The 12307-nt window shown below is 39.4% G+C and overlaps 1 protein-coding gene across 1 annotated transcript; it reads left to right on the top strand.

Moving 5' to 3' along the window:
* The first annotated feature begins 1374 nt into the window (after positions 1 to 1374).
* On the top strand, positions 1375 to 2187 carry LOC121370171 (KRAB-A domain-containing protein 2-like). Its single transcript, XM_041495285.1, has one exon. The coding sequence runs from the start codon at positions 1375 to 1377 to the stop codon at positions 2185 to 2187; it is 813 nt and encodes a 270-aa protein (XP_041351219.1).
* Positions 2188 to 12307: the final 10120 nt, after the last annotated feature.

Raw genomic sequence — 12307 nt, 5'->3', positions numbered from 1 at the left:
ATTAATTCTATGCTTTTATTACAGACAATTTTAATAATTAGTTAGTTATTTTAAGAATTATTAAAAGTATATTAATACTTGTTTTTTAACCAAAATGTATAACATGTTTTTATTTTGAACAATTAAAGTGATCATAGGGTTAGATCGCTCCCCTGTGTGCTTGCGGTACTATATAGGGCCGTCGTGCATGCAGGGTATTTGTACATTAATGGCTTGTCTGGGCCATCCGTGTAAGTGACACATTGGTACAATGGTGAACTGTACTTGCGTCGGATGTGAGGAGGACTTTGAGGACTACCCACCAAAAACTTCATCAGAATACGTTTCACCACTCCACACGGGCTCGGCGGCTGTAAATAAACTAAGGGGTCATCTCCTATGACCCTATCCTAACCACCACCTTGTGGTTAACATTTAGCCATCACCATATAGCGTATTAATATTGTTGTCTTAACAAAACACACCTAGGTGTGGACCTGAGTTATAACAAGCTCACAATAGCACTACTGCCACCACTGACCGGAATGGCCCCCCATGGGGAGGGGGGACGGGTATGCCAGAAATAGGGCGATAGGGCGTTGGCGATTGGGTGTTAAGGTTAGGGCTAGGTTTGTCTCGCCTCCCCTGCCTCCCTGTCTCTCGCCGTGAGGATCCGGCCCGATTTGGTGGTCTATATATACACCCGGGTGTTGGACCGCAAGCTAGATTGGTCGCGATGCCCATCCCAATCGTGATGCCCATCCCAATCGTTAACCTTTCCTCCAGGGCATAAATTTTCTTATGATAAGAAATATAATTTAAATTAAAAATATTTTAGGAAGCCCGATCTAAAATTGTGTCAAATAAATTTTTCTAACTTAAAATACCATTTCAACAATTATTTTGACAGACACTTTAAATTTCTTTAAATTAATAATCCCCAATTTTCGTTGAAGTTTCCAAATTAGTCCCATATTTCAAAATCCTCCCCCCCCTGTCGAATCGCTGGCCCTGCCAGGGATGAGACCGGGGGGGGGGGGGGGGGGGAGGGGGACATGCCTGAACCCTAGTGGACATAGGCATGTAAAAACTGGTTTCAAGGTTCATAATGTAACATTGCTCTGTCAACTCTTGCAATGGCTAACTCGATGGAAGATTCCTTTCGTGAGCAACTAGTGAAGAAGAGAGAATCTGACAACAAGTCATTATTACGAAGACAGAGTATTTCTCTTTACTTGAAGAACTTAAAGAAGCTTGTTCTGCTAAGAATAAATCTCCTCGTCAATATTACATCCTTGGCTGCTATGAGATATTGCAGTGTGGTGACGTGGAAAATTAATTCGTAAACGCGGTGCCAGTGATCAGGAACCAATTTACTTTACGCATATCGATGATATGTTTGACATTATTAAGAGAGGTCACGTTTCACCTGGTCATGGTGGTCGCGATAAAATGATGAAGGTTTTGAAGAAATATGCCAATGTTACCCGTGAGGCAGTAGAATTGTACAAATCACTTTGCATAGAATGCCAGAAAAAACGTAAACGCAGACCCATCCTATCCAAGGACTTTGGATCACGAGGTCAGGTTGACCTTGTTGACATGCAGTCTATGGCGAGTGGTTCATACAGATGGATAATGGTCTACCAGGATCATCTCACTAAGTATTGTGTATTGCGTCCATTAACATCAAAACGTGCAGCAGAAGTTGCCTTTCAGCTGATGGACATTTTTCTATTACTTGGTGCACCTCAGATTTTGCAGAGTGATAATGGCAGTGAATTTACTGCATCCGTTATCACGGAGCTGACGCTTCTATGGCCTGACCTTCTGATGGTTCATGGTAAGCCCAGACATCCTCAAAGTCAAGGCTCAGTGGAACGAGTAAACTGTGACGTGAAGGACATGCTCACTGCATGGTTAGGGGACAATAACTCAACAGACTGGCCAATGGGACTTCGTTTTGAACAATTCCAAAAGAACAGCAGCTACCATTCTGGAATCAAACAATCACCATACAAAGCCTTGTTTGGAACTGAAGTCAAAGTTGGATTGCGTTCCAATACCCTTCCAACAGAAATTCTCGAAAGAATGGTCTCTGAAGATGACCTTATTGCAGCATATGCCACCCCACCAGAAGACCAGGAGACAGCAGACACAGAAGAAGTTCCTGATGCACAGCTAAGAACTATTCATCATAACATCTAAGTCCAGCGGAAAAGAGCAGCAGATGGTCAGCTTGCACAAGCTGAACGCATGGTCAAGCGCAGTCGTTTGGAGCATGTCCCTGGTAACCCCGATGATATTGTAACCATTCCTATTCCTTTTGTTGATTGTGGGAAAGGTGACCCTCGCAATATCATGGGTGTCAGTGTGGACAGAGATGAAAATGACCTGTATCGAGTAGCTGTTCGGGCAGGGATCCTTTAGGGACGCTATAGCAGAAACCAGTTCCATTTGTGCACCCAGCAGTTGCATAGCATTGAGGACATGTCTAGAGACGGTGAGGTTGGCCTATGTCAGGCAGTGCAGAGTGAGTCCAGGTGCGGTGGTCAGGGCTATGCCAAATGCAACTGTGCAGCCAGTGGCAAACAATGTCGGACAAACCGATGTAAATGTTTCAAGTAAACTGTGTCCACTATTTCGTACCACCGTTGTCCTGACAGTCGCACCTCGGACCTTTAATAATATTCTTAATTTCCCAGTCTCCGTAGACGAAAACGTACATTGACAGGATTCGGTACGGTCTCCACTGCTGCAGGTGATAAGCATACCCTAGGTATTTGAAGTTTCACTATCGGAAATGACTGTGTACCTTTTCGAACGAGAACCTGATTGCAGGATTATCATCAAGACACTTTCTTACAATCATAATCTGGATATGTAATAGTTAAATTAGAAACGAAAATGCATTTGCTTTTCTAATCATCCGCCCTTGTTGTTTCTTCAAATTCATGTTGTGAAACATTTCAACAGCCGAATTAGTTTCTACGATAAACGCTGAGACAGATAGTACATACCACGGTCATTGTTATACTGGTTGTGGGTCACTGGTTGGGACTCGCGCAGCCCAGGCAATCACTCAACCGATTGAGCTGAGCTAAATCCCGCTCCCTTCTCCAAGAAGAAGAAAAAGAAGTGTTTTGTTTAATGACGAACTCAGCATATTAATTATGGTTATATAGGCGTCCTACTAGCCCGAGTACTCTGCCATTCGAGAGAAAGGCGGACATTTGGACGGTTATGATCGCTCTCTTAGCCAGAGTTAACTCTATAGCGAAAACACGAAATTTCTGCCTACCACTGGGTAGGCAAAGATTCTCACTCTAATACAACAGCAACCTTATGTTTGATGCTAAATGCCATTATGTTGATAATTTTTGAGCTCACCTATAACAAATATTTCACATATTAACTACTAATATACTCACTATAGGAAGAAACCCGACAGCACCCCCTTTCAATAATGTTTCGGTTAAATACGTAGAGCGATCATAACCACCCAAATGTCCGTCTAGCGCCATTCATGTCATTAAGGATCAAAGATCATGAAAATGGAAACCTTCCTAAAAAGCTGTAAGAGATAACTGATTGCAAACTGTTTAAAAACAGTTTTTATCTTTTATTATTATTATTATTTTTATTATTGTTATTTAAAAAAAAACCTGTCTTGTGAAAAATGCATTTCTGTTAACAGACCCCCCAAAACCAGAAAATGTCGCGTCTTTTTTCTTTATTTCATTACAACTTATTTTTGTGCTTATATCCAATTAAGGTTCAAGCACGCTGTCCTGGGCACACACCTCAGCTATCTGGGCTGTCTGTCCAGGACAGTGTGTTAGTTTTTAGTGGTTAGTGGTCGTGGTTTGTGCTACTCGTTTGTGGGAAAGTTCATATAAAGTGTACTACTGTTAAAAACAAGTTTATTAATCATCGGCTATTGGATGTCAAACATTTGGTCATTTTTACATATAGTCTCAGAGAGAAAATCCGCTACATTTTTTCATTAGTTTCAAGGGATCTTTTATATGCACCATCCCACAGACAGGATATCACATACCACGGCCTTTGATATACCAGGTGTGGTGCACTGGCCTGAACGAGAAATGGCGCAATTGGCCAACCGACGGGGATCGATCCGAAATCGAGCGCTTTACCAATGGGCTACGTCCCGCCCTATTAAAAAAAAAGAGAAAACAAGAGTAATATCGGGGTAGCGGGTTTCCTCTAACCTACTAACAATAATACTATCACCAGTCTAGACAGCTGGCTTGTGTCCCATGGAGAGCGTTCTTCAACCTTGATTGGATATAAGCACGAACATAGCTAAGGTGAGGGTGTGGTAATATATCTTTAATTGAGATTAATGTGAAAAATGCGTTTTCGCTACATTTTGTCATCTTTTTAGGGTATTTTATGCAAAGTGAAAAATACGTTTTCATGGCACATGGTAAAAAGATAGTGAACGTATGTTTCACGAAAATGTGAAAAATGCATTCGAATTCTATAAAAATTGCGGTCGAATTCTTCACACGTGTGAAAAATGCGTTTTGTGAAAAATGAGGTCTAACAAAGGTTCAAACACGATTTCCTAGGCACACACATATAATCATCTATCCGGGACGTGTTAGTTATTCGTTGTTAGTCTGAGAGAAGTCAGTGTAGTGGCCCTTACCCACTGAGTCGTTAAAACACGGTCTGGCTGGGAGCAGGTACCGGGATGCGAACCCCGGACCTATCGGTTGGTATAAACAGAAAACATTTGCCATAGTAGACCTATAAGCTTGTGTATTCTTATAATTGTTTTAGAACCCAGTACCGCAACTAATATCCCAGATATTATTTTGTTTGATTTTCATATAAATCGAGTTATTGACTAAATGTTATCGATGGACATGTGCCGATCCGATGTAGCCTGACTCAAAGAACGTCCCATTGTATCGCGGAAACTGGAACAAATGTATACGATTCACCTTGAGAGTTATACTTTTCGTTCTCAAATTTGTGAACTTTAAGAAACAAATATTAATATAAAAAGATACCAAATCCAGCGACTAAGGTCAAAATATTAAAAGAATCTCTTTCTTTTTTTCTTCAGGAAAGCGTGAAACTTGGCGTAGATGTTCCATAAGATGGTGGGATCAATTTAAAAACGGGACACAAATAATAACTTCCATTTCAAAATGGCCGCCAACAGCCACATTTGTACTGAAAATATCGGAATCTAAGGTAGATAGAACTATGATTCCAAAACATATACCCATATTTTAAGGAGATGTGAATTTACTGGTGCATATAAAAGTAGGTCATATGTGCGTCTTATTGAATTTAAAGATGGCCGTCATAGAATACTTTGAATCTTAAGCAAGGTAGAACCGTGATTCTGAAGCCTACATACATATTTTATGTACCTATGAATCTGGAGTTTAAGTGTTGAATGTTTATTTTGATATTTTTCATCACTTCATGTTTGGATTTACCATAGTTTGACACCCAGTAGCCGATGCATTTTTTTTGTGCTGGGGTGTTGTTAAACATTAATTCATTCATAAATCTGGTGGTACATATAGCAAGTAGGTCATATGTCTTGCACAGGCCTCCCAGCCACTTGTACATATTAAAATATTGGAAATATAGGAATTTTATAGGAATTTTTAGGTCAAATATAGGAGTTTTATAGGAAATTTTTGACCGATTATCATGATTGTAGGCATTTTACACAGATTTTTAAAGACATTTACATTACTAATGGTATGTTCTTACCTTGCATAAGTACACAAGATACCATCTACTACCTCAACAAACAGGGTTGAAAATTAGCAGTCGCCCGGTTGCCCGTAGCGACCTTTATTGGCAGGTAGCCCGTTGGGCGACCATTGATTTTAGAGTCTGGCGAATGTGACAAAACACACCGCTATTGTGCGAACTACAGATCTGGCAACAGACAACATTATAGAACATGTTCTATATTTTGACAACGCCAGACTTACCAGACTCAGCCTCAGCTTCTGAGATTTTGGTCCGAGGCTTTAAAAAAATATAGCTCAAAACGTATTGCAATCACATGTTTTTTTTTTTTTTTTTAAAGTTGTCGGATTAACGGACTGGATACGCCATAATTATTTAGTAGACCTACTTTTTGACATATTCAAGGTTATGGTACAAATTAATCGTATTTTATTAGCTTATATTATTCTGGGACAAAATAAAATTTTAACATGTACTTTTAACTCACACTAACAATGAAATGTTCCATTACTACATGGATTATTTCAAAAGTCAGTTAACTGGCATGTAGACCTAAAGATAAAATTCATATAAAAACATATTAATTTATTAAATTGTAAACCCATATCATCTGAAATAACGTGTTTTGGGGTAAAACATTCAGTGTAAATAAAAACAATATATATTTATAAAACTGCATAGGATAAATCCAACGTAATCTTAACGACAAAAACCGCAATACGAGATCAGGGCAGTATCTCTGCACAATGCAGAGTCGATTGGGTATTTGGCAAATTAGTGGATGATTCCATGAATCTTTATCTAGTGCCTCGTCTTTAGGAGGACAGCCACTCCCAAGGAGATCCTTTACTGGAGAGTTCTCCATATTGAACCACCTCTCACAGGTGCACAAAGAAGACTGTCATTCCCAGACTAATATACTAAAACACACGCAGATCTACCTTTAGTCTCTTTGTATTACACTATCGATTACTTCAGAGACAATGCAAGTGAAGCTGCATACCTTGGCTGTTCTAGCTTTTGTTTTTTGTATCCCTATATTAAAAATTATATTTACTCTTTATCATTTAATGGTAACTTTTAAAGTAACTTTTATTTATAGTATACTGGACTATTGTTTTCTCTTTAAATGTGATTTGGGTTGGTATAGGTTTAAAACTTAATAATATGTTTCTAATATGAATTTTAACTTTATTCGTTATGAAGTTACATGCCAATTCATCGGTTTCCTTTCAACGCAAATGGACTATATACATGGTTATTATTATTACACATGGTTATTATTCAACAAAGAACATTCTAGTTTTGAATTTGACTGTGCAGTTAAATTGGAAGGCTAGTTGAATTTGAAAAGGGCCAGTAAGATTTTTTGTTGAACTGACCCTGCTGGCAACATTGGTTTTCATGTTAATTTTCAACCCTAAACAAATATATACCAAGGCTTGCCAGCAGTCCATACCGGTATCCAGGATAATATGAAAGTTGGTGCACATTCAAAGCATCTTCTGAATTTCTGCCTTTCACTGCGAATATAACTCAGTAACATATTTTATTCATCGGCATTTTGGCAAAGCAATTGAGTCAAATATAGGAAATATAGGAAATGAATCTCAATATAAGAGTTTTATAGGATCCTATAAAATATATAGGAAATATAGGTCTGGGAGGCCTGCTTGCATATTGAATTTAAAGATGGCCGCCATGTGAAAACATTTTCAATAAATAACTTAAAATCAAATGCACACAGAACAGCGATTCCAAAGCTTATACTCAAATTTTATGGCCTATAAATATATTAATGTATGTAAATATATGCATTTGTATACATATATACCAGCAGGAAATTAATAAAGCTAACATAATTATTATCTTAAAGGGATAGTAAACTCAAACATGAGCCTTATGTGTTGGAAAGGTGCATACCCGGACCACCAACACATACTGACACTTTAAGAAATGAAAAACGCGTAATTTTAGAGTTCATAAAAACGTGATTATTCCTGCTAACTGGGGGCAGCCATTTTCTTTTCTTTTTCGAAGCGTCCAGTACTCTAGCTTGTGGCGAGTTGACGTTAGCTCCGACCAACTCCTGTATGTACAGTGTAAACAAAAGCAGTAATTTACGACAGGGCGCTTCTCTTTTATCAACCTGACTTGGAAAACAACATAAATGACTTGATAATATAATACACTATTTAACTAAATATATTTCAAGTTGCATTAACCGAACGAAATGGGGTTATATTATTTTTCTCTGTTAAATAATCCAAAGGAAAAGTACACTATTAGGCCTATTGGTATATTACGTTGAAGCAAAAACGACAACCAACGATATCAAAGTCATAATTGCGTAATTGATCAGTTCTGTGATTTTAGATGGGAAAGTCTACTTAATCATAGTTTTACAGAACTATTTACAGTAATAAACCATTTCCATTACCATTTTAGAGGCGACAGGTAATGTTACACAACACCGGTATGTATTTTTGTGTCTAGACAGCAGCGTTAATTAATTGGCTCGTCTGGTTACCTATCAAAGACACACCTGCCAATCAGGATTCACAGGTAGAGGCAACACACTGAACAGCCCAATTAACTAATAAAAAACCTCCGTGTGTCATGTCAGTACGTAGGTTAATGCATGGACAAAACATGGTATAATTATTTCGACTTGTTGTGTAGCCACTTTGACAATGGTGGTTTATTTTGTATTGAAAAATAATATATACTTATTGCCGGCTTACTAGGATGTATATTAAGGAAGGAAATGCTTTATTTAACGACACACACAACACATTTTATTTATGGTTATATGGCGTCGGACATATGGTTAAGGACCACACAGATATTGAGAGAGGAAACCTGCTGTCTCCACTCCATGGGCTACTCTTTTCGATTAGCAGCAAGGCATCTTTTATATGCACCATACCATAGACAGGATAGCACATACCACGGCCTTTGATGTACCAGTAGTGGTGCACTGGCTGGAGCGAGAAATGGGATGTATATTATTACAGAACATTGCAATGCATCCCGCAATAATCAGGTAGATTTGTTTCTCTAGTTCAAAGACTCATTCCTGATGTTAAGCGTTAAGTATTACGTAACTAACAGCTCGCCAGAAGGCGTATTCACTGGAATGGAACAAAATGGAATGAATGAACGACACCCCAGCACGGGCACAAAATGGCTGCGCCCGTTATATATAATAGCCGTCATATTTAACCGTTTTATTAATTAAATATAATAATAATATACTTGTTGATATTAAGCAATAATGTGAATTAAATATCGTTCAATATGCCTACAAGTCCAAAAGCTCTACTTGAGCATTCCTTTAAACTTATTGATTAGGGTGGGTTTGTAGAGTGGCCCGAACCCCGACGAGTTTCTAATCTACGATAATGGCCAAAATGTAAATAACCACCTCCTCGTGTTCGTATCAGGGAATGCCCAATACATCTTGCTGCTGCTGACAACCCCTACATGGATGATAACTTGTCCATGGCTCCACGTCTTAAAACAACTGTACGTCATCAGGGTACCCTTCGGTGATACAGCTATTACTACTGTCTACGCTCTCCTTCCCAACAAGACCCGAGCCACTTACGAAGAGCTATTTTAGGCTGTAGTGGACAATTGTGCAGGATCAGACCTCAATATGCAAACCATAGTGACGGATTTTGAGGATGGCGTACTGCGAACTGTTCCTGCTATCTTCGGCCGTGACGTTGTCATCTTACGCAATGCGTAACATTCAGGGATTAGGCTTGGATCCACACTACATGGCCGATGCTGACTTTCGCTTATTTTGTTATATGATGGATCCTCTCGCCTTTTTGACATTAGATGAAGTTGAGGAGGGTATGGAACACCTTAAAGCTGTCATGCCGCAAGATCCACCTGAAGTCGAGGACTTACTTATGTACTTTGATCGTACATACGTCAGTGATTCTTTCCGACAGATTCAGCAGCCAGCAGACAGGCCCGGTGCTCCGCTCAGGTTGCGCCATGTTTCACCAATGTTCGCTCCTGTCCTGTGGAACGTTCATGATGCCACCATGAACAATAATACTCGTACGTACAACTTGTGTGAAGGTTGGAACAACATGTTCTTCAACCTTGTAGGCTACTACCACCCCTCAACCTGGCGTATTATTGAATGTTTTCAACGTGAGTAGGCGACAGTCAGCACCATCATCCATCGACAACACAATCTAATTAAAATTAGCTCCACTATTACATGTGAATCTAACAGCAGCCAGTTGGAGCTCATGTCCACCAATCAAAACCTTACTTGCAGAATCATGCCAGTGATTTTAAAATAATTTGAAAACATTCCGAATTATCCTGAGGGTATACGACATGTTTCGTATGAATTACGAATGCCTTATTTAGACCAGTAGACTAATTTTAATCAGATTGCTAACAACACTGCGTAGTCTCCAATGTCCAGGTAACATTTCGTCTGTAAATAATAATTTAAATATTGTCCAATCACACTTCGCCTTTTATAACGTTATTTGGGAGCATACAAATTCTAAAAATATCGGACGAGTCTATTTTAGTGGCCGCTGTACAGCGAACCATACCAATACGTACGGGATGGGTTATCAGTCTTCAATTTTACATTACAAATTATTTATTTATTACCCCCCCCCCCCCCCCCCCCCCCCACACACACACACCTAAATCAGTCTTCAGTTTTACATTACAAATTATTTATTTGATAAAATAAAACATGTTAGTAGTATAAGGGCCTTCCTGGGGTCATGACCTACTTTTCCGTGACCTTGCCCTTGGTGTACTTGGCAGGTGTGAGTCATAGTGGTGTGGCCTACTAGGGTGAACGCTCGCCCGTGTTCCTGACCGACTTAGGTTGGTACTGATGTCCTTGGACTGGCCCTGACCGACTTAGGTTGGTACTGATGTCCTTGGACTGGCCCTGACCGATTTAGGTTGGTACTGATGTCCTTGGACTGGTCCTGACCGATTTGTTTAGCATTGATCGACTTAGAAGGCAGTGGCTGGTATACCTGGGCAGGTGTGCGACCTTGGTGTAAGTTATAGCCTTGACGTACTTGGTGTGTGACTCATCGCCTAGCCTTGTCAGGGATGGTGTAAGATCATTAATTGCTACTAATGGGAAAGTGCAGCGGGTTTCCTCTCTAAAACTGTCAGAAGTATGTTTCACATCCAATAGCCGATGATTAATAAATCGAGATGCTCTAGTGGTGCCGTTAACCTACCACGTCTAAGGACTGCCCGACGCGAGGTAGTGTATTTAATTTTAGCGCGCTGAATGATGAATGGTTATCACTGTTTACATCCGGCAAGTGATGGTATCTTGTGTTGTCAGTCTCTAAATAAAATACTCTACGGAACTTCTAGACGTTAAGTTCTCAAAGTCTGGCAGAAAGACGAAATGACTGAAATAGGTGAAAAAAGGAATTCTCGTTCTACACTATCTGATAGCGCATTCACAAGATTATTATGAACTGACCTATTTCGTCGCTTCATCCCGCGAGCACACACACACCCACACATATATATGGTTTAAATGACAGATTTTTCCAATGTCTCAGTAGCTCAGTCGTTAGCGTAGTCGACTTGAGCGTGAAAGGTACGTCGTTCGTATCTCATGTGGTAGAAGTTTTTTTTTCTATTATTATTTTTAAAATTAGTTTATTTATTTATTTATTTATTTGTTTTTATTTTATTTATTTATTTATTTGTTTATTTATTTATTATGTTCAAGCAGAACCCAATACAAGCATCCTCTAATAACCCTGTGTGGACGGGACGTAGCTCAGTGTTCCCTTGATGTGCGGTAGGTCTGGGATCGATCCCCGTCGGTGGGCCCATTGGGCTATATCCAGCCAGTGCTCCACAACTGGACAACGACCGTGGTATGTGCTATCCTGCCTGTGGGAAGCGCAACTAAAAGATCCCTTGCTGCTAATCGGAAGAGTAGCCCATGTAGTGGCGACAGCGGGTTTTTCTCTCAAAATCTGTGTGGTCCTTAACCATATGTCCGTATAACCGTAAATAAAATGTGTTGAGTGCGTCGTTAAATAAAACATTTCTTTCTTTACTCAATCAATATCTGTGTGGTCCTTAACCATATGTCCGTAAACCGTAACTAAAAATGTGTTGAGTAAATAAAACATTTCCTTCCTCGTAAAATAAAGATTAATTGAATACAAATATTTATTTTTTTAGTATTTTGTTTTAGTCATAGGGAAAGAAAGACATATTTGCTCGAAGAAAGGAATGTTTGTTAGAAGAAAGGCATATGCGTTAAGGAGAAGAAGGAAATTTTGTTAAGGAGAAGAAAGGGATGTTTGTTAAGGGAAGAAAGGAATGTGGGTTGTGTGTGTGTGTGTGTGTGTGTGTGAAACATCCCCAGCCCCATTGCTTTGAAGAAAGCACGCGTTGACTGCAACTCAACCCTCCAACCTAACCTATGATCTTTTAACTGCATTTTAAACACAAGTATTTGTCCCTAGAGTACAAGCCTTTTTACAGGGCTTTTAATTACCAAATGGGTAATACAGTGGTCGATCTAGGATCGATCCCC

This window comes from Gigantopelta aegis, chromosome 4 (genome assembly GCF_016097555.1).
Source record: "Gigantopelta aegis isolate Gae_Host chromosome 4, Gae_host_genome, whole genome shotgun sequence".
NCBI classification, from domain to species: domain Eukaryota; kingdom Metazoa; phylum Mollusca; class Gastropoda; order Neomphalida; family Peltospiridae; genus Gigantopelta; species Gigantopelta aegis.
This window is presented reverse-complemented; position numbering and strand designations above follow the sequence as displayed.